This window comes from Hyposmocoma kahamanoa, unplaced genomic scaffold, assembly GCF_003589595.1.
Source record: "Hyposmocoma kahamanoa isolate Upper Pololo Valley unplaced genomic scaffold, ASM358959v1 102, whole genome shotgun sequence".
Taxonomy (NCBI): Eukaryota; Metazoa; Arthropoda; class Insecta; order Lepidoptera; family Cosmopterigidae; genus Hyposmocoma; species Hyposmocoma kahamanoa.
In genome coordinates this window covers 5,362,476-5,385,042 of record NW_020653337.1, presented here as the reverse complement: position 1 = coordinate 5,385,042, position 22,567 = coordinate 5,362,476, and the positions used below count along the sequence as shown (strand labels likewise).

Below are 22,567 nucleotides of genomic sequence, written 5' to 3'. Positions count from 1 at the left end.
AAACTGAATGATTTGTGTGTGGGGGGACAGTCTCAGCATTCACTAAGGGACAAAAGTCACTCAGCACTAGTTTTCAGCCTGCTCCCGACTTTAGTAAACACATATTTTGGGCCTGTTCCGTAAACACAAAAGACTAGGTAATCTATTACAATATTAAACTACTAAAATAAAAAAAAATAAAAAAATGAACATCTAAAAACCAACCATCGCCTAATAATAAAAGCTGAATTATAAAATGTTAAAATTAAAAATTCACTCGTACCAAAACGAACCAATAATAATCTGTAAATCTGAATAACTGATTTAAAATTAGTGAATATATCTATTGCCACAGAAAACAAGTCTGGTCTAGGGGGTCTCTTTCTGTTTGGCCAGCTTTACCTTTTTCAGTAGATTTTTGGTGGGAGATTATTTCAAACCTTCGACGCGGCATATTTAAAACAATCCCTGAACCCCATTGTTTTGTGCTTAGGGATTACGAAAACATTTGCAGCTCTATTACGTGTATTCCTTTCTTAAACTTCTTTAATCTATATCTGTATATGGTGCTTAATAATTATGGCTCATGGGTGTTACAGAAACAATTCGTTAATTCAGGTCCCTGGACTGACGACAGATTGTTTATGGACGCGTCTTTCATCTGTGTCCATATTTTATTTTATAACTGTAGCTGACTATATCTTCTGAGGTATACAATAAAATAATTGTACCAGGGAGGAAAAGAAGAAGGTTTCCAATTAAGACAGTAAGAGCTCGATTGTTTGAGATGCCATTTGTATAGAAATCGTGCATTTCGTATTGACAAATAGTCGATCATTGTCGTGTATTCTGACCGATGACCGAGATCGTGAGGCTTCGGTTACTTAGGTGGTTAATTTGTACTAACTTACAGCGCCAGTTGTTTCATTAAAGAAAGTATAACGAATCTCAATGCTGCGGCGAGTATCGTTTTTAATTTTTGTATGTCTCAAATTCGTCTTTGTCACCTGGTGGAAAGTGACAATGAGGTCGACAATCTATACATTGCTTTTTCAAATCTGCAGGCAGGGAATTCCGCTAATATCGTACGCCGTATAAGTGTAGAAGCGTAACGCTTAGTGCGATGTCCGACTCTTGTAATCGTTTTTACGACACGTTTATGTCTACAATAAATAGGTAAACGATAAACTAATACATTTACACTATATTACTTTATGTTTTCAATTTGTAGTGTATAAATGCGCAGTCACGGTACAATCGTATATCAGGATTAGAGGTTTTAATAAATGTTAAACGATGATCCGGCTTCAACTCATATTATATGGGGACCGTGACAAATTGCCGCTTCTAACACTGTGGGGTCTATTCGACAATGTATGTATGGTAACATTTTGCATTTGTGCTCTATTTTTAAAATATACTTACATTATAGTAATACAAACTTAGGGAAGGGTTGCAATTTTTTACAATGTCAAACCATGTAACGTACAAATGATGCCTTAAGATGCCTGACCTCTAACTAACCTTTATGTTCTGAGAGTCATGTAACGCATGTAGCAAAAAATAAATTTAAATTAGTTCAGGGCTAACAAATTAAAGATTAAGATAAAGATTCGTTTAACACTTTCCTTCACACTCAGATTAGAGGTCAGACATCTTAGGGCATTGATTGTACGTGCCATCTGTCATCTCGACTAGATAAGGCTACCTTCTATGGCGACAATCCCTATACTGTGCAAATGGGAGAGAATTTGCTACCGGAGGCAGAGGACAACCAGGCAACTTCTCGTGTGGGAAAGAAGTAGGAGTTTGGTATTGTGATCTGCCGTCTAGGACAATTACATTTGAAAAGAACTGACACGGGCCTCATGTGGATTCGTCATCTATATCAGTTACTCCCTGCTCCTCTAGCTCCTAGAAATTGCAGCGGAGGTGTGTCATGTACTTGATTTTGTCTCTAATAGTTTGTTGACACCTTTGACACAAAATTTATTTCTTTAATTAAATGTACATATAATGCCAACTTAGAGTATTTCCACTAAAGTAAAGAAATATTTATTTGGGGAGTTTACTAAGCAATCGCTACCAAATCAGTAGCTAATTTGCAAGGAAAGTATTAATTTTTTAATACTATTAAATTGTTGTGGCAAAAAGAAGTCTTGTTTGTAGAAATTTTGCCTTATTGAGTTTCGAGTATAAACCTAACAAGCAAGACAACGCATTATTTCAATGGCATTGACAAGGTCAACAACACATCAAATTTGGTACTTGAGATTTAAATTCAATTCTATGCCGCTTACGATAAAGAGGTTCAAAGGGTTTATTGCTCAAAATGTCTAGTGTCAAGATTGATGTGTTCTTGACTGTACTGTATTATGTATATTAGTGTGCAGTGTTTATAGTATTAGTTCTATAATTTATTGTGTCACGGGAATACAGATAATAAATGTACATAAATATCTTTATTTCGTCGCGTTACCACCTTAAGGATTATTTTTGCGGGCAGACAATGGCTGTCAGTAGCGGGTGGCAGCTTTGATTGTTCCTATCAACCAATGGCATTTAAGGCATTCGCCATAGTTATCGAGACCGAAAGTACATTTTAGCAGCAGTAGAATTTATTGCGAACGAGTTCGTTCAGGGAAGTACTACCACCAACTATATTTTCGCCGCTAAGCTGTAATGCGACAATTCCTTTGAAGACGTTCCGGTTTGGAAGGGCAAGTTACTTGACTTGTCTACTTTTATGTCTCAGGGTGACGGGCGCAGTGACAGTGCCCCTCAGATCTTTACAAGCAGAGTGTACAATTAGTCACTTCACTTATAACATAAAAAGAAATTATAACCGCCTCAAACCGATCATACTTTAATTTTATTTTATTTAAAATTTTGTATTGTAAACAAAAAGTTTTTATAAAAAAAAGATCAACAAAATAAGGGACGAGGCCAGCTACAATATCTGCTTAGAAACAAAACTGTTTTGTGACTGGGAAAGATTTAACTTTGATGATAGTACTCTAATGACTTCTGCAAAATGGCGTATTGATATAAAAATATAAGTATAATACGTACTGTTAGCAGGGTATAGATAATAGAATATAAATCAAATGTTATCATTCATGTTTAATATTGTTTATCAATCTTTATAATATGTGTAATCCGTAAAAATATCGCTGGATTAGTCATGTGCTGGATTGTAAATGAAAAAAACAGATTAATTTCGGCATTTCTAGGGTTAAATTAATGTTATCATTGTAATAAACTATGTTATCAAAATATTGCGTTTAGTGTTGTTCTTGAGTCCTTTAGAGATATTAGTTGGTTTGTCGTCTTAATATAAAGTTAAATGATGACCTTGCATGACGAACTTAGGGTCTGTTAGTGATTTAATAAAACCATTAAATAATCTGATTTAATATAGTTATACTTTTCGTGTGAGTGAGCAAGTTGGTAAGTGCCAACCAAGGCAAATTTTCCATGACCAAATTGACATCCTATAGAAAGGTCTGGTCAAGAGTGTCCTTAACCAATGAGCTTATAATATTATAGTATAATAAGAGCAAATATGGCAACTCTCGCCTGTACGGTGCGTAAATGCATCTCACTTATGAAGCCAGGCTATAGAAGGGCATGGCGAATCTATTGCAGTGTCTTTAGATATTTGTAAGGCCTTTGACTGGTTCTTGCATGCATGCCTTTTAAGCAATTGGATTTCGGATTCGCGTGGTCTTAGAGGCTACTCTTTCGAACATCGGGCGATAGATTCCTCAGGGTTCTGTACTATCCGCAACCTTCTTTCTGCTGCATATAAATGATATGTTGATTCTAGGTGCTTTTGGGTATGCTGATGACAGTAAAGAAATAATTTACAATCTTTATCACAAAACCTCGGGCCTAATCTAGCCGGATTTATTCCATACAAATCCACCTTAGATTACAGCATTGATGTTGTTAATTCTTAGATTGGTTATCTGCAATTTGACGTACGTAATTCAAATGCTATTTTTACACCTGTAACAATCATTGTCAAAACGATATGAGCGATCAAACTTATCAAATGACTGCAGACTTTAAACATCAACCTTATATCAATTAAATAACGGTGCATTTTTGAAAGCTGATTTCTGAAAGACGCAATTTTTATATATTTAATTTTTGTCCTAGGTATAGCTGCTGTAATAGGGATATCAAAATTGTTTTATTTTATTTGATGCAATCCAATGAAAAAAACAAAAAATAACGAACATGCCAAATCCGTCTATGACTCAACTACAGAAGACGATGGAGTGCGTAACTCTCACAATGGTCAAGAATTGACTGAATAAAATTTTAGAAATACCTGAGTATTAGTTCATTTTTGGACCTCTGGATAAATTCGAGGAACAAGATACAATTGAAAATATTAAGCAATAATGAATACGGCAAAAAAAAAATAAAAAAATCTGCGGTGCCCCAACGTTCGCGTAGACGGCGATGGTATATGAGGTGGTGGGATGCAGTCAACTAAAGTATTATTAACATTTTTTTGTTTTTTTTTTAATAACGCACACATAACTACGCACTAGGGAACATAGATAACCACAAATTGCACCCAAACTCACGAGATAAATAAATATAGGCCATACAAATATTTGTCTTGGCCCGGGAATCTAACCTGGGACCTCTGCGTGGCAGTCCGGCATGGTAATCGTTCGGCCACGGAGGCAGTTAACATACATTTTATGTCACAGAATTTTATATACATTTTTCAATACTCTATTTTCGGGCAAAGCACCACTAATTGGTTCCGATAAATTAAAAATATTATGAAAATAAACATAAATAATATTTGTTTTACCTCGGGATCGTCTTTATATTATTTATTATACAGAGTTATTTGTAACGTACTAACAACCTCCCTGGACTAACTATATTACTAAAGTGTTTCAACAAACAACAAATTTTGTTCTATTACTTTTTACAAAATGTAACAAATTTATCAAAAATAATCTTTAAGTTTTTGTTGTACTATCTGACATTTTTTTATCTGTATTTGGTGGTAGGGCGGTAAGTTCAAACCAAATGTGCAAGCATCCTCCCTGATGGTCTCCATCCGCGCTCCTGCGTTTTTCACAGAGTTATCACAGTTTAATTTTTTGTTATTGTTTATGATGTTAGTAGCAGTAGAGCTCCGTGTGAAAGAGTTCGTCAAGGGAAGTACTGCCACTTCATCTATTTCTGCCGCCAAGCTGTAATGTCAGCATTACTGTTTTACTGGTGAAATTACAGGGTCTGAGCGGCACTCCAACTGTTATGGACAGACTTATAGCTTACCATCAGGAGCACGACTTGTTTGTCCCATCATTTGATATTAAAAAAAAATGTTAGTAATATAATATTTTAAAAATAACCTTCAATGAACATTCTGTTGTTAAAATTTTTGGTGCGCCAGCTACAATATGGGGAAAGAGTCACAAGATCTCGGTACAAAGAAATTATGTCGTATCCATAAAAAATATTTAATCAAATGTAATTTCGAAGGTTGTGGCGGAATTAGTTTGAACTTTTTTTAAGGAATATTGATTCCTATTTATCTTTATTGCGATGTTTTGTTCAAATATAATCAATATAAGTTTTTATTATGCTTTATGACGTGAAAGAAATCTACATAATATCTATTTTATTAATTTAATACATTAAAAGATAGCGACTGCAGAACTGTAACAGTCAATATTAGTTTTTAAATATGACGTGAATTTATAATTATTATATAAGAATTACGCATTTGTATACATGTCTATATCCATAACATTTGCTTTTTTTTAAAATATAATATCAAGTAGCGGGACGAATAAGTCGTGCGCCTGATGGTAAAGTACACGCCTATCCATAACAGTTGCAGTGCCACTCAGAGCTTTCCCAGTCCCATGTGCCTGTAATTTCACGAGTTTTGTTATGGTAGGCAGATTATTGTTACAGGAGTTTCAACTGCCAAACTCTGTTTGTATTTACTAGCTATATAAATAGTAAAAACTTTAAATGTACAAACCTTATTAAAGTTACTTTTACAGTTTGATGGCGTACAGCATTTCGTTTTGGGGTAATGCTGATGGAGTAATTAATATAAAAAATTATAAATTTTTTTATGAAAAATACGAAGGACAAAAAGACTGGTTTTCCTTGACAGTCGTCTTCACAAAATAACGAATTCATTTATAGGAGAATGTATACGCTCCTATTTTATTATTTATCATATATTTATTTAGAGTTATTAAAGGTCTTAAAGTTGTGTTAACTGCAGTTTCTTATTAAATAAATATTTTTGAATGCGGTTTTCAGCTACAATTGTGCGTAACCTCACATGGTTTTACTATAATCAAATTGCATGTATTAAATGATCATTTTAAATTTCCGAAAGCACCAAGCAAATAAATTTAAACGGTCACATTTTTTAATGATTGACCCTCTGAGACATAGAATAAAAAAAAGGGTAATGGCGTTGGGGAAATTACTAGGTCTACCAGGGTGATGGGAGCAGTGGCAGTACCCCGCAGATATTAGTGATTTAAAGTCTAAGGGGTATTGCAACTGTTATGGACAGGAGTGTCACTTACCACCAAGCGCACTTATTCGTCCTTTCACTTGGTATCATTTAAAAAACTTGCTCATGTATAATAAGATTTTTGAATACCAAGGACGTATAGTTAATGTCCCAACTACATTGTCGCTCTTGAGGAATAAGAATGTTAAGTCTCTTGTAACTTTGTTTGAGCCTTCCCTATGCTTCCCTACGCCTTCCTTACTTTTCAAATCGGAACCTAGCACTGCTTTTCTACAGTAGAAATACGTAAGGCTGCCGGTACCTGCCTTGGCAAGCTCTTTGCGTGTATACAACCTTACTTTGATTTAAACTTTCTCGATTTTTACACATTACTTGATTTTTAATTCGGGACTTAATCACGTATAAAACATGTTTTATTTTATTTACCTTGACGTTTCGGACATATTGCAACGTCCACGGTCTCGAAGGGTTTGAAGAGGCGGGTGTCAGCATCTTCTAGCCGTGCGAGTTTATCTAACTACCAGCACTTGATGTTAATTATTTATTTGTGTATTAGGGTTCTCACTAGACCGACACACAACACTCACGATATCCGGCGACTTGTCGGGGGACACTTGATGTCATTTACAGGCAAACCCTGACCCATGCAACTTATCAAGTCGCGTTTCAATCCTGCATTAAAAATGACAGCGATAAGTATGAAAAATCAAGGCAAAGCGGCATCATCATACAATTTTAAAACATATCACGAATATGTATAATCCGGATTCCTTAGTAATTCCAAATACCGTATGATAATAGTAGACAGGTGACTTATGATCTGTGACGTAGTTTATCTGTAAGTGTATCTCATATTTCTGTTTAGATATCACCGGTTACGTTTAGTTTTTTTTCTATTATGATATAATAATCGCGTAATTGTCCTTCACCCACCTGATGAAAAGTGACGATGAGGTCGACGATGGAGCAAGCTCATATAATGCCTGTTCACTCTCGCCTTGAAAAGGCCCAAGTTGTAGCGTTCAGGGAATATGTCTGCAGGCAAAGAATGTCACTCCATAGCCGTTCTCCATATAAATGAGGAAGATAAAGCTCCATGCAAATCTTTGGAATATCCCAAACACAGGGATGGAACCCCAGCCTTCGTCTATTCCATCGATGAGGGAAAGGTGAAGGCGAATTTAAATCGTGCAATTGCATCGTACACTCTCCTTGATATATTCTGTAGAGTACCGATGAGCAAGCAACTTTACGGAAGTATTGAAGGCTCTACGGCTTCGCCTCTACTAAATCCGAGTCACCTATAAGCTTCTCAGCACGCTTTTCAACTGAATCCAAGGTGGTCAGTTGATATTTAGCAGAACCATACCAAAGGTGACACCAATGCCAATAGGATTGGACTTGTGCTTGGTGCAGTTGAGCGACTGTCCCGTGAAGTTTTCTCGAAGTTCGCAAAAAAATAACATAGAAAACCTGGAAATTTCCAATTTTTACCCCGATTTATGCTCGATATTTTTTCCGTAACTTCTGCAGTGGTACTTATATAATGGACTACGCATGTATTTACAGTCTTTCATATCTTAATTTCCAAATTTATCAAATTTTCTAGAAACTAGCAATATCACATAATGTAGTGAAATCTATCCATCTCCAAATGTATTTTTTTTTTGTAAATTCCATATTAGAAAGACTTGAGTCGCTGACATAGAGACAGGGACTAGGGACTACCGCTTTGGGTCGTGGTTGGTTACGCATGTGTTCCTTGCTATCCAGCAAGGCAACTCTGTCAGTACAATGAGAACTTTTGAGCTAGACACGATAAATAGCAGGATTCTTTAGTTTAGGAATATTCGACGAAATTTCGTGTATATCCCAGTTTTTAGATATACATAGTACATATAAGCCATTCTCAAATTCGGTGTTCTCAGTCTAATAACCGTAGCCATTTTAGTGTTGTCAGCTGGTATTAGAAAAATCATCGTGATACTTCTATTTTTTCTCAATGCTATAACGTAGAGTATACGTTTTTTATATCTACCTGAAGGCATAATAAGTGCAAGATGATATGAGATAATCTTTGTCCATGTCAGCGTTTCTTGAGATATATGAATGATAGCACCACGTGCTTTGATATTTAAAAAAAATATAAAACGTCTTTGCTGCCCGTGTTAACCAACAGTAGTAACGTGGGCAATAATACTTTCCTGTTTACTACCTACAAGGACGATAGTATGATGTCATTGACCACCTCGGTGGCCATTTCTTGTAGCAGTAGAGCTCCTTGTGAAAGAGTTCGTCCAGGAAAGTACTGCCACCTTATCTATTTCTGCCGCCAAGCAGTAATGTTAGCATTACTGCATTCCGGGTTAGAAGGGTAAGGATGCTGGTGAAATTATAGGTATATGGGACTTGTCAACTTATGTGTCAGGGTGGCGGGCGCAGTTGCAGTACCCCTCAGATTTTTGCGATTTAAAGCTCTGAGTGGCACTGCGACTGTTATGGACAGGCGTGTAGCTTACCATCAGGCGCACCATCCATATTTTAAGTAAGTAGGTAACTACTTGCCATAGACAATTATTGTACATTGTGACAATTAAAGCAATCATGGCAACCCTACAATCGCGTCTTTGTAACAGTCCCGATTTCTCTCATTTCCCTGAATTATTTGTTGAAACAATAGCACTTTACCACATTACCTTACACTTCACTCACAACCACTTTCGTCTTACCAGTTAAAATATATGGTTGAAATTTTAGTGTAAAGGTAGTTTGTCAATGGTAATTGTAAGTTTATGAGGTAGCAAATATTGACGAAAGGAGAGAGCGGCGTCTTTGAGATTAAAATCTCGTTTGATAATTGTTAACACGAGTCAGGATTCGTGATTATGACTTTGCATTCGTGTAATCTGTTTGATTAGTTTTTTAAGAGGTTTTCTTGGGATATTTATAGAACTTGTTTGTTGTCAAGACCCTTAGTTCTAGTGAACCATACAATGACTTTGTTCATACAAGTTATGTGCGATGTATGTAGATGCTTAAAGAACCAAAGTCGTCGAGAGGTAATTTTTTTTTACTTTTTTTATATTTTTTATTTATTTATACAGGTTACAAAGACCCATAAATACATGCTTTATTGACTAAAATACATAACAACATAATATAACAAATTTAAAAAAACCAACTTCAATTACAATGGAAGAACCTCGAGAGTGCACCTTTCAGACAAAAAAATAATTTTCATAATCGGTCCGCAATTGATGGAGAAATCAGCGAACACAGTGTACATGACACCATTTTAAGATTTTGAAGAAGAACTTTCAAACGGAGAAATCAGTGTAAATACATAAAACATACATACAGTAGAACACATAACCCCCCATCCTTTTGTTGTAGCCGGTTAAAAACATTATTTATCTACACGTATGTACTGCGACGTGTGACAAAATGTGGGTGTCCGATAACCGTCCTCGGAAACGAAGGCACAAAACTCTTCCTTCATGAAAAATAATGAGCTACATAATTTTCTAAATAACAAAAATGGTCCAGAAAATTACACCCAATTACCTAGTGGTTTTCTCTATATCACGTCTCTGTATAATAGCAGCAGCAGAGTTCCTTGTGAACGATTCCATCCAAGGAAGTGGTGCCACCTATTTTTGATGTCATGCAGTAATGTGAGCATTATTGCGTTCCCGTTTTGATCGGTAAGGGCGCTGGTGATATTACAGGCGTAGGAGTCTTGTCAACTTATGTCTCAGGGTAACAGACGTACTCGCAGTGTCCTTCAGATCTCTCCGATTAAAAGTTCTGACTGGCACTACAACTGCTATAAACAGGCGTGTCGATAACACCAGGTGGAAGTTCGTCCCGCCACTTGGTGACATAAAAAAACGCCACTACTCAGAACGATCAGACAATTTACGAACAGCGTAATTTTTGGTCCAGCCTAAATTCTAGCCAGGAGCCTGGCTTCCAGAATCCTAACTACTGGGACAACGATGTCGTAATTTTTATACAAATCTACTGGTCTGTCACTGTTCTGTTCAAACATCAAATAAAGCTCACAATTATTCTTCTATATATATATATATAGTATTCCTTTTAAAAGACAAGTAATCGACGAACGTAGACAATGTAGCGACAATCAGAAAGCCTTGAATAATTGACAAACAGACCAACACAAAATTCAATTGTCATAGCGCAACGTCACGCGAACTTTAAACACAAGACTGACTTGGCTTACCCAACTAAAAATCAGGAACGTATTTAGGAACTTTATTGAGCCCCATTTTTTGATTTTGTCGCCGTCATGAAGGACCTGCGGATTGACTGACCATAAAGACAGACTCACTAGACCGACAGAAATTCCAAAATGAATCGACGTTCCTGACGAGGGTAGTCCAGACTAAATCTCTGACGAGAGAAGGGTTACCTATCAGTAGTCCGAAATGACACTTTCCAGAAATAACGCTTGGTCGAAGTTTCATAACCTCGAAAGTAATTTTGAGAGGAACATGTTTTTTCTTTTAAACCTAACTTAACCGAACGTAATCGTGGCTTTACGATAAACATTTAACATATCCTCAAAGAATAACTGTTTCATAATAATTCGGTTTTCGGTGTAATGAAAATTCGAACAAACGTTATTTCGGACAAAAAAGATTCGACTTTGTGATCTACTAAAACACTTCTAATAATATTTTTGTAAACTTCTCTAAATTGAATTTAAAACTCAAAACAACTATTGTTTTACAATTTTTTTTATCATTTCATTACGTTTATCATTACTTGCACGACAATCCAATCATCAAATTAGCCTTAAAATGAGACTTAAAAAGAGCCTAGGACAATGTACGTCAGAGACAATATACATATCTGCTATAATTTATTTATATGACATATCATGATGATTTTACTGCCATGATATTCATCTATTTTTGTCTGAAAATACTCCACTAGTTTGTTATTATTATTCTTACATATGAACTTGAACCAGCATCTGTCGCCTGAGTGCAGCCACGTTGAGTCCAGTCAGATCGAAGAAAAACTTTTCTTTGTATTTGTTCGACCTTTGCATCAAAAATATTACCAATCTATCAGCTATCAATTTCATCAAATTCCTTGCACGTATCTGAGGACATATCAAGCTCGGACCACGAATCAAATTCCTTAAACTGACCCTGTACTTGGTCAAACAGAATCGTGAATAATAGGGTAAATACCCAACAGCCCAGTGTCGTGACCGCCACTCGCAAATATTTACAGTGCCGCATGTTACCCTCTGATTGATCGAGCTTTGTGGTTATCCCACTACCCTTACTTAATAAACCGTACAAGTGTAAAGAATGAATGAAATATTTGGTTTTTATGTTTCAATCTTCGTCATTAAGTTCTACAGTGTTTTTTCGTAAGACTTCCTGGAGATCAGTATTAGCGGAGACTTATTATGGCCATTTTTATATCTTACATTATTGCAATAGCTTCGGCAAATTTTCTCCGAAATTAAATCGTAACAAGAGAGAAAAATGCAAGTGGTAAATAACTTTCAAATACGAGCAAGTGAAATGGCAGTAGTTCGTGTACGCTTGAAATGATTTCAAAAACAATATTTTTGGAAAGTTGTACTTTAAAAAAATATCATAGTCCATACTTCAAAACCAAGATTTGTGAATGAGATCGTTTATGATGTAAAACAAGAAATTGTTAATCATCCTGTTGAATGTTCTGGGATTTAATTATATCCAGATAAGTTAATCCAAACGTGTTTTTCAAAATATGGGTAGCTGATTGGACAATCTGAAATTGATTCTATAATCAACTTACTAGATGAAATTAATAAGAATAAAAATTGTAAATTACTATTTCTTTATGATATCAAGTGACCGGATGAAGATAGTGTGCTAAGTAAGCGACACGTCTGTCTATAACAGTTGCAGTGTTACTAAGCATTTTATATCGCAAAGATCAGAGATGCACTGCCACTGTGTGCTCTCCCTGAGACATACTGTTGAAAAGTTCCTTGTGCCTGCATGTTTTACCAACATTTTTAATTCAGAGTACTTACTGCTCACATTACAATATAAGAAATAGGTACGGTAACAGTACTTGATGTATTTATTACCTTTTTTTATAATCAAGTGACGGGACGAAGTGCCACTCAGAGCTTTAAATCTCAAAGATTTGAGGGGCACTTCCACTGCGCCTGTCACTCTAAGACGCAAGTTGACAAGTCCTATGTGCTTGTAATTTCACTAGCACCTTTACCATTCAAAACCAGAACACAGTAATGTTAGTATTACAGGTTGGAGGCAGCAATAGGTAAGGTAGCAGTATTTACCTGGACGAACCTTTCACAAGGAGCTCTGCTGCTAGCAAAAAAATCTTAAATTGTGAAGTGCTTGCTGCTGCTAGGTTTTTGTCAATCGATTTCATCCATTTTTAGAACTACATTTCTTGATATTTCTAACTACGTTCCTCTATCGGCCATCATTTCCTCTGCTGATGTAACCACCGCATTTGCTGTCACTGGCTATAAATCTGTAGTCATTTCAGGGAACGAAAAGTGTCCTCAAAATTTACTGTTTGTTATACTATGATATTATGTGAGTATTATTTATATTAATTTTTTTATATTAAAATCACTAAAATCAGATAAACTTGTTAAGTATCCTAGACTAAATTATTTGATATATCGTGGAACTGATAAGGTGTCTATCTAGCTTACTCCTATTTTTCATTCTGTTATATTTCTATAAGTCGACAAGTATGTCGTATGTAGTAACTAGTAAGTATGGTGTCTCCACAAAGCTAAAAATAGTTTATTAAATTGAGGAAAAAAAAACGTGAGAGTTACAATTTATATTTCACCAAATTTGAAAACTAAGTGTCCTGCCTCACCGGGACGCCATGGCGACGTCACCAGCAGCGAATACTTGGCTCGTACCTCTTGCAACCGACAGTCGCCAAACAGAGTAGCCAAGACACGTATGTCGAGTGCCTGGTTAGCAATGGACGTGAAAGAAATCGCTCTTATTGATTATGTACGCCGCAAAAATATTAGAAAGAACAAAAAAAAAAAAGAAATTATGGGTACATCCTTTCATATTAGATCGAAGCCGGAGTGGTAATTTTTCAAACTATACTATATTATGGTTTTCTATCTCCACGATGAATCTTTCTGTATCGAAAGCCATGTTTTCTCCAATTTAAAATGTGAAGTCGGTTTATAATTTAAAAATTTTAGGAACTAAATATGATGATTACAATTTACAGTTAGCTAAATTTGCGAACTAAAGTTAAATACTAAGTATGTAAGATAAACAGTTTCGTTCCCGGAACCAGAATTTGTTTTCCATGTTACATCATTTTAAAGAGCTTGTTTCTTATGCTGTGGTGATGACGCACTATCACCTCTAGTATTATTTGGGATATATAATTTACCTTCCCAGTTTTTACGTCATAAAAGAAATTAACAAATCTTACAAATGCTGTCAAAATAGCACATTTCAAAAAGTTGAGCTACAAAACGTTATCTTTCCCGTGTTTACTTACGCCGGTACACATGTCCAAAATCGGATTTATAACTTGGGAGGGTAGAGTAGGGACAGCAAAAGATTGTGTAAAGATTTTTTTTTTGTATAATACCCATGTAAACCATCCCCATTTAAACTGGTAAAGATATTTCGCCTTGAACGTGATCTTTCCACACAAGTTGATTTCGACGGTCAATGATCTTTTGTAGTCTAATGTTCTATCTAGGTTCAAATTAGACATGGCCGAATTTCACTTGCAAAAATGATTTGAAAAGTTTTCAATATTTTATCTTTTATTCAACTTTTTAATACTCGAGTTATCTGGTATATGACTAACGTTACCTAAGTTATATTACTATAGTTATATTACCATATTTGCCGCATTGGGTTACTCAACGGTTTTCATTATTTTTTATAATACCAAGTGACAGGACGAACTACGTGAAAAACTAGCTCTCGCTAATCTTCGGTATATTTTGTAAATTCCTTTTAGTTATAACACCTTTTGTTTAAGAACGCTTTTAAGTTTGAAGTGAAGAAGAGAACCTTACGCCAGTTGGCAAATCCTTTCATACGATGGTAAGCGTTGTAGTAGCGTATGCCAACGATACGATAAGAAGAATAAGAATTTGTTAAAGAACCTAAATGTATCTTCCACCACAAGACAAATTAATAGACATAACTCTGTATACCATACACGCCTTATCAACGATATCGAAATTCGTGTTCAGACACAAAAATTACATGTATCATAACATAACATAGTGAACGTTTAAACATTCGATAGATACGGTATCGCACACCTTTGTAAGTGCCGACGGCAAATCAAAGTCATAAAACAAACGTAATTTCGCTAGCGATAGCAGCTGAAGCTCGATAAGATATGTCAGGCCCAAATCTGAAGCCGTGGGATTTGTGCTCCGTGTTATTGGAATTTTGTGCGCTGATATTTTGGTAGGTTGGCGTGGGTTATTGGATACTTTATTCCTATGTATATAGTGGTCGAAAGGAGCTTATCAGCGTTGTTGTCTTGCTTTTGGGTCATTTTAGTGTTATCTACCTAATTTTCGTGGCCATTTTTATTATTTATATATTTCAATAAATATATTATCGTGTAGTACGAAAATAATATTTCGGAATATTTCCTACATTCGAATATTAAGTAATAAAATAACCACCGAAATTAGGTACAGAACGCTGACTTGAACGACCCTTTTAACAAATTTGACCTCAAAAAATATGCAGCTCGCCATAATTTGTCATAAAAAAGACGAAAGAAAAAAAAATGGAAATAAAACAATTTTTTTCGTATCTTAATCCCGTGTATTTTGTTTGTTCACGTATATTCTGTTGAGACCATGAGACCATAAAGTACCATAAATAAAGGGCACGAAACTTCGGTTTATAGGAAAAATAAATAAACGCAATTTAAATTTTAAAACGATATTTTTTTCCAATGTGTAACAATCGTGAAAACCTGGCAACTTATTTCCAAAACTCCAAAGTTTTTAATAAATCAATTGTGTTTTAGTTTTATTGTGAAATACGTGCAAAATGTGTGTATCAATAATAATAATAACATATAATCTTTGAATACAACATTTACTGCAAACAAATTTATCATTACTATTTATCACAGGATTTTATACTTATGATTTACTTTCGTTCAGTTCCGATTTTGATTAAAATAAACTCTATTAAGAAGGCGTGAAAGCATATGATTTGTGAAGGTATTTCCTTGACAAGCTAATTAGGCAAAATAGCAGTAGAATTCGAAATTGGAACGGAAATGTACATATACAAGCAAATTGAAGAGAACACTAATGAAATCTCCAAAATAATGCAGTGTTTTTAAAAATCTAACTAGTCAGGGCTGCCATGCAAAGGTCCCGGGTTCGACTCCCGGGCCGAGAAAAATATTTGTATAGTCCACATTTAGTGCTCTCGTGAGTTTGGGTGTAATTTGTGGTGGTGTGTCCATGGCAGCCGCGATATAGGGTCTCACTATGAGTGTGTGCTTTATTGTTATTGTTCTACTTTTTGTCTTAAGTCTAAATTGAAAATAAAAATTAGTAGACTGTTGCTTTTTTCCTATATTTATTTTAATTTCTTACTAAATACAAATCTGTGTGCCGAACGGTTTGAGGATGAATTTGAGGTCTTGTGAATTTGCTAAACTTTAGTTGAAAAAGCTTTTTTATTATTTGAAAATTGATTTGATCCATATTAAGCTGTTATATTTTTTTGACGACCTCGCTGGCCAACGGTTTAAATTGTGGGCGCTGGATGCCAAGGTTCCGGGTTCGATTTCCGATAGGACCAATTTGGGGAATGGAATGGAAATTTTCTAAATTGTTTCTGGCCGGCGCGTTTTCAGTTAATTCGTTTTTAAGTTAGTTAGTTTGACAGTAGGCAGTTCGTGTGATTCACTGGCACATATTATAATATTATCTTAAAATTTTCAGCTTTCTCACAGAATCTAAAAAAAAGTATTTTGTTTAAATTAATTATTTTTCAATAAACTATGTTGAACTAAGCCGATGTGTAGAAGGTGTTCATTTAATTGCTACTCTCGCCTAATTATCATTTATTTCAATATAAATGTCACTATTTTTATTGTTCCGTTAAATCTGCCAGTGTGTAAATTAATTACCACAATCACGGAAATGGAAGAACGTATGTATTTTTGAAATAGTAAGTAGGAGCGATAGAAATATTATAATAATTTTTGAACTTTTTGTGATTATCTTGAGCAACAATGCCAGTATTTTTTCAAAAATGGCGACTCGATACGCTTTCATGCAATATAATTTGATCGGTAGTCTTACCCCTGACAAGATAGGAGTCATGGTTTTGAGGAGGTGGCGAAGCCAGTAGAGGCTCTGCGCGACTGGCGGAAGCGCCCCACAGCGACTGGCAGAGCCCGCTCCGCAAGGCTTCACTAGCTGATACACCTGTAGACAAACGAAATAACTCAATATGGTTGCACACTAAATATTTTTTGGATTATATTATATAGTATAGTACAGGTATTACGTGCTATAGAGCAGGTATGATGATGATACTCTGTCATCGAGTATTTAACCAGAAATAGACACGAAATGTTATTTAATTTGTTTGATAACTATTCTGCCAAATCGTTACGGTGACAACTGCGCTTACGGTGACAATTGTCCAACCCGAATTCAAAACAATTGTTTCACTTAAATCGTCCACTTTAACTTGAGCTTTGCTATAATGGACGAGAACTGAAAAATTACATATTTAATATTAATCACCGATGAAATGTGATTCCGTTTGTTTTGTAATTAGATATTTTGCAGTTTTTCCCACACCACCGAATAAAACAGCCCCCATTGTTAGAGATATTATCTTTATTACAATAAATGCAGAATATTTTTGGGATATACGGAGGCGTACACACAGGTTAGTTGTTGGCGCTGTGCTATTTCAGTCAGATGGATGGGCATCCCTGAATATATTCAATGTCCTCTGTTAAGACATACAATGCTGTATAAAAATATATGCATATCATGATATTAACATGTCACGCAATCTGGTGTCAGGTAACCGGCCTCGGAATCCCCAGTATACGATACCCTTCGGTCAAAACTCCTCTCTCATGAAGTTCGACAGATGATCGGTTGGCACTCCCACCACTAAGGCATAAGACCGATGATAATGCTATTATTATACCCCCACATTCCCCTCTAAAATTGTATCATTGCAATGCCGTTGAACTACATCAATCATAATCATAATTTGGCTGTGAGTGATTTTTGAATCACTCATCATCGTCATCATTCACAGCTTGATTTCACTCAGTCATTTGAATCACTCACTTGATAAAAATATTTAAATTTTACTTTACAGACCTGGATCCAATAACTTTGTCCATCCATGTGCATTCGACTGTTGGGCACGGGGCTCCTCTACGTATATTTATTCAAAATATAGGTGAAATTACAGGTCCATGGGATTTGTCAATTTATACCTCAGGGTGACGGGTGCAGTGGCAATGCCTCTCAGATCTTTGCGATTTAAAGGTCTGAGTGGCACTGTAACTGTTACGGACAGGCGACTTGTTCATCCCGTTGCTTCGTATCATAAAAAAATGGACAACATTTCTTAATACTCAAAAATATATAACGCTTTTAAATCTTCATAAGCTATGTATGTCTATTTACTTACAAATTTTAATTTCACTTTGTACTTACAAAATGGAATGAAGTGACGATCTGCGAAAGACTGGGTAAAATGGCACATATCGGGGAATGTCTATGTTCAGCAGTGGTTTACAATAGGTTGATGATGATGATGCAGAAAACTTACGAATCGCACAGAAGGCAATGGAAAGAACAATATTAGGAATGACACTGCTCGATCGGATACCGAATAATCGATGGATAACTAAAATCGGGGACCTTGTACGCAGAATTGAGACGATGAAATGGAAATGGGCAAGACACATAGCTAGGATGGATTCAGATCAGTGGACAAGGAGGATCATGGAGTGGCGACCATGGGCCAACACGCGCGGCTGAGGTCGTCCGCCACTTCGTTGGGTGGATGACATTAAAATTTTCGAGCCGCAACTGGATGCATGTGACACGGGAGCGACGTAAATGGAGAGATATGGAGGCCTATATCCGAAGACGGATGGAGTAGAGACTGCTTGATGGTGATGATGATGACATATAAAATACGAATTGTAAAATATCGAATTCTGAAATAATCGAGCATAACATCCTCGATATGATCCTGAACAACTTCGACATTATAGACAAAAATTAATTGATTACAAGTTTTTAATTAACTGAAGTAAATATTACTTTGTACGTCATATGTATCACCGATATGTGTTTTACTGGATAAAACTTTGAATGAATGAATAATTGAGTGATTCGATATTTTAGAACTCATATAGAAAAATTGTACAAGAAGCTACAATTTTATTGCGACTGTGTTTTAGATTGTTGAAGAACTACCTAAAAATTACAGCACATATTCGATCACGACGCGCATTAGTGTCTTGAGTAGTGATTTATGTAAGCTTGATCAATTGTTTATTAATCCTACTATTATAATTAGATTAAAGGAACCTATAATGAACGATTTGTTTTAAAATTATTAAGAAACTTTTAGTTACTGACATCGTTGTACTTGTTCATGGACAAATAAACAGGATGCAACAAAAAGAAGACACTATATTTCTGGTGAATACGTTAACAAGTAGGGGAAAGGTGTACCAGAAGATCCCCTTAAGGGAGAATGGTGGTAGTTTAAAAGATATTCAGCTTAAAACAGATGTAAAAGCGTTGAATGATGGAAAATTTATCTAAATAGATTTAATAGTAAATACATGTCTTACTAAAAACGTTTTATTTTTTGATCTTTCATTATTATATTTGAATATTTTTAAAACCGTACTAAAGGATCGTCTTGGACACCGGGATGTTCAAGATGATTCTAAGCGTATGGGCAAATCTCTATTTAGGAAAATTTCTTGGTTTTGGTAGAAACAAATGAAAACAACAACTTTTTAGACTTAACAAAGTCCTCACTTATATAATCTAGATATATGAAACAACAGTTACGGAACTTCGAGAACAAATAATCCTAATTAGTTTATATCTTACAGGTACCTAAGGATGGGCGATATTGTTTTTTATGGCAAGTTGATATCCATCCACATTTCCATTTCTTTAATGCACTTTACGAGCTCGATTTCCTGTTTAACACATCTGATGAAAACAGTTTTTTTTTCACCTAAATATTTCATTGAACTGACAGACCCTTTATTTTCACCTTTAGCCCGTCTTTTTAATGACATAACGCGTACCTACTGCTAACTATTTACTTGCCGATCTATGTGGCGTCCTACTTTATACGCCTCTAGTTCTTTAGATCATAGTCTTCCGATCACCCACCACGAATGGTTTTGTCTTTTACAATTACGCGGCCTGGTCTAAAAGAAGAAAAAGCATTTATATTTGTTATTAATCGAGACCGATCATGTAAACGAAATCCAGTCTTCTACTATTTTATTCGTATTGCAAGCTATTTAATTAAGAGGTTTCAGTACTCAGAAAAACATACAAATTAAATATAGTCCATTAACAATATACACAGTACAAGATGATCCCCACGGATCATCTCGTACACCAAAACCATAATCATCTTGCCCCAATTTACTTATTTTTATTTTTTGTTCGGCAAAATAACCTGTATGCTGTCTGCTGTTAACACGCCATTAAAAAAGTAAATAGAGCATTATACAAAGCCACCAACACAAAAATCGTAGCAATTGATTGCTTAGAATGGAAGTTGCCTAAGCTTTTAATCAACTTTACCTTAGATCAAACTCGTCACTCACATCGCTATTACGAATTGACTGATGAGAGGGCACAATGAGGCCTACATTTTACTGAAGAAAATATCTAGATGACGTTACTAGTTTCACTACAATTGAAAAGGATCATCTTACCTCCAACGATCATCTCGTACACCTTTCCCCTAACTTTTTTTAACTTAAATTTTTGAATTCGAAAAATAAAAAGATTCTCAACATTTTGTACATTTCATATGTTAGTAGCAGTAGAGCTCCTTTGAAAAAAGTTCGTCCAGGGAAGTACTGCCACCCATTTTTGCCGCCAAGCAATAATGCTCACATTATTTAGTTCCGCTTTTGAAGGGCAAGAGTGCTGGTGAAATTACAGCCACATTAAAGTTGTCAACTTATATCTTAGGGTGACAGGACTGGACGGTGGTCTTTGCGGTTTAAAGCCCTGAGTGACATTACAACTGTTATGGATAAGCGTGTTGCTTACTACCAGTCATACGACTTGTTCATCCTGTCCCACCGTATCATAAAAAATGTGCCTTTATTATAGTAATTAATAATAAAGCTACTTGTAAAAGAGATGCCGATTGGAATACAGTTTTAGAAGATATAGCAATAATTTCGTATGTGGCTGGAATGCATGCATCTCGGACTATTGCCTACCAAAGCCTAGTAGAGAAGTGCCGAGTGTCAATAACCAATAGGATTTAGTTGCTTTGACATCTCTACGTTGATTAACGTAGATGAGAGACCAATCGGTCTAAAGTGTTAAATATTATTGGTTGCTAAAACTTACTTGAAACTAATGAGCCTGGTATCATCAAGCACCTGTCAGCGTTTCAGCAAAAATATTGTGGTAAGTTTCAAATAAAATTTGATAGAACATAATATACCAATAAGTTATTTAGCAAAGATTTGAAAAATGAACTTCAAAGCCTGTGGCTTATCCATAAAACATAATCCAAATCCATTTTCCCAAAAGCCGTTACCGCACTGATTACCTGTTCTCAATTAAGAAAAATTCCCAGCTCTATGAATATCAGAACACCCCAAACCAGAAGTAATTTATAAAAAGTTCATGTCCAAAATGGTTCTGCCGGGAATCGAACTGAACTCTACTCACCGCGAGGGTGCTTGCAGCCAAAAGTCAGCATTATATCAGTGTATTTAAAAATGTCATACCCTAGTAATGTCTATAAAGCACAGAAAACATAGTATTCGTGTACGATATGTTCTTGACCAGTTGAAACAAAAACTAGTGATTAGACATGGACTCAAACAAGATAAAAATTATCACAAATTGTATTTAATAATCACAGCTCTAGTTACCATGATGGATTGTTATTTAATTACATTTATCAATTCTATTGCATGTAATACCGTTATGAAATAAATTGATTTTATGCGAATACGTCTTATTTTTGGCCTGTAAAAGGGAATGTCCTACATACAGTTAAGTCGATTCAATGGATTGCGTCATATGATTGACTCAAATCAATTCATTTCATCATTCTCAATTCTTGTAGAACTGGTTAATATTAAGCGTTAAGAATAAGATCATGGCAAAGATTATATTTAAACTTTTATAACATTGAACTTTTTTGCAAAAACGCTGTTAAAAACTGCATATTATGTGGTACAATAATCTATAATCCCACAGGACGTAAGACATCTCGAAACAGGATAAGGACGATAAGCGCAATGCGCAAGGGCAATCAGTGCTGTCCAGAGGAAGAGAGCGATTCGGTGGCGCCACAACGGCGGACGCCGACATGCTAATATCAAGTATGCATCCAGAGGGGACAAATAGATTGGTTTGAGTTACAGTTTTATCTAAGAAAGGAATAAAATAAGAGACAGATGAAATGGAAGAGCGTAAAGTAAAGAAAGGAAAAAGTGGCAATGCGACTATTAGAGACACAAACAAAACAAGGGACAACGTGACTTTTGGGTTACCTAGTCGGTTTCCAGTGTAACTGACCTGACATTTAGCCAAATTCAAAATGCTCTGGAATATGGAAACGCCTTCCATCCAATGGATGACTCAGATAGTACACGGTATAAAAAAGTTAAAAACAAAAGGCGATCCGAATGGCGCCACGCGGGAATCAATGACCCGCGTCCGGGCGCGGGACCATCACTAAATTGCCGCTGACAACGCCAATTGTATCA

General features: G+C 35.6%; 1 protein-coding gene across 1 annotated transcript in view; it reads right to left on the bottom strand.

The window, feature by feature from the left end:
- Positions 1–22,567, bottom strand: part of LOC113235528 (fez family zinc finger protein 2) — a 95,535-nt gene that overhangs the window by 46,518 nt on the left and 26,450 nt on the right. Inside the window, exon 2 of the mRNA XM_026471265.1 lies at positions 16,881–17,006. Within this exon, the coding sequence (XP_026327050.1) occupies positions 16,881–17,006 (126 nt within the window). The remainder of the gene's footprint in view (positions 1–16,880; positions 17,007–22,567) is intronic.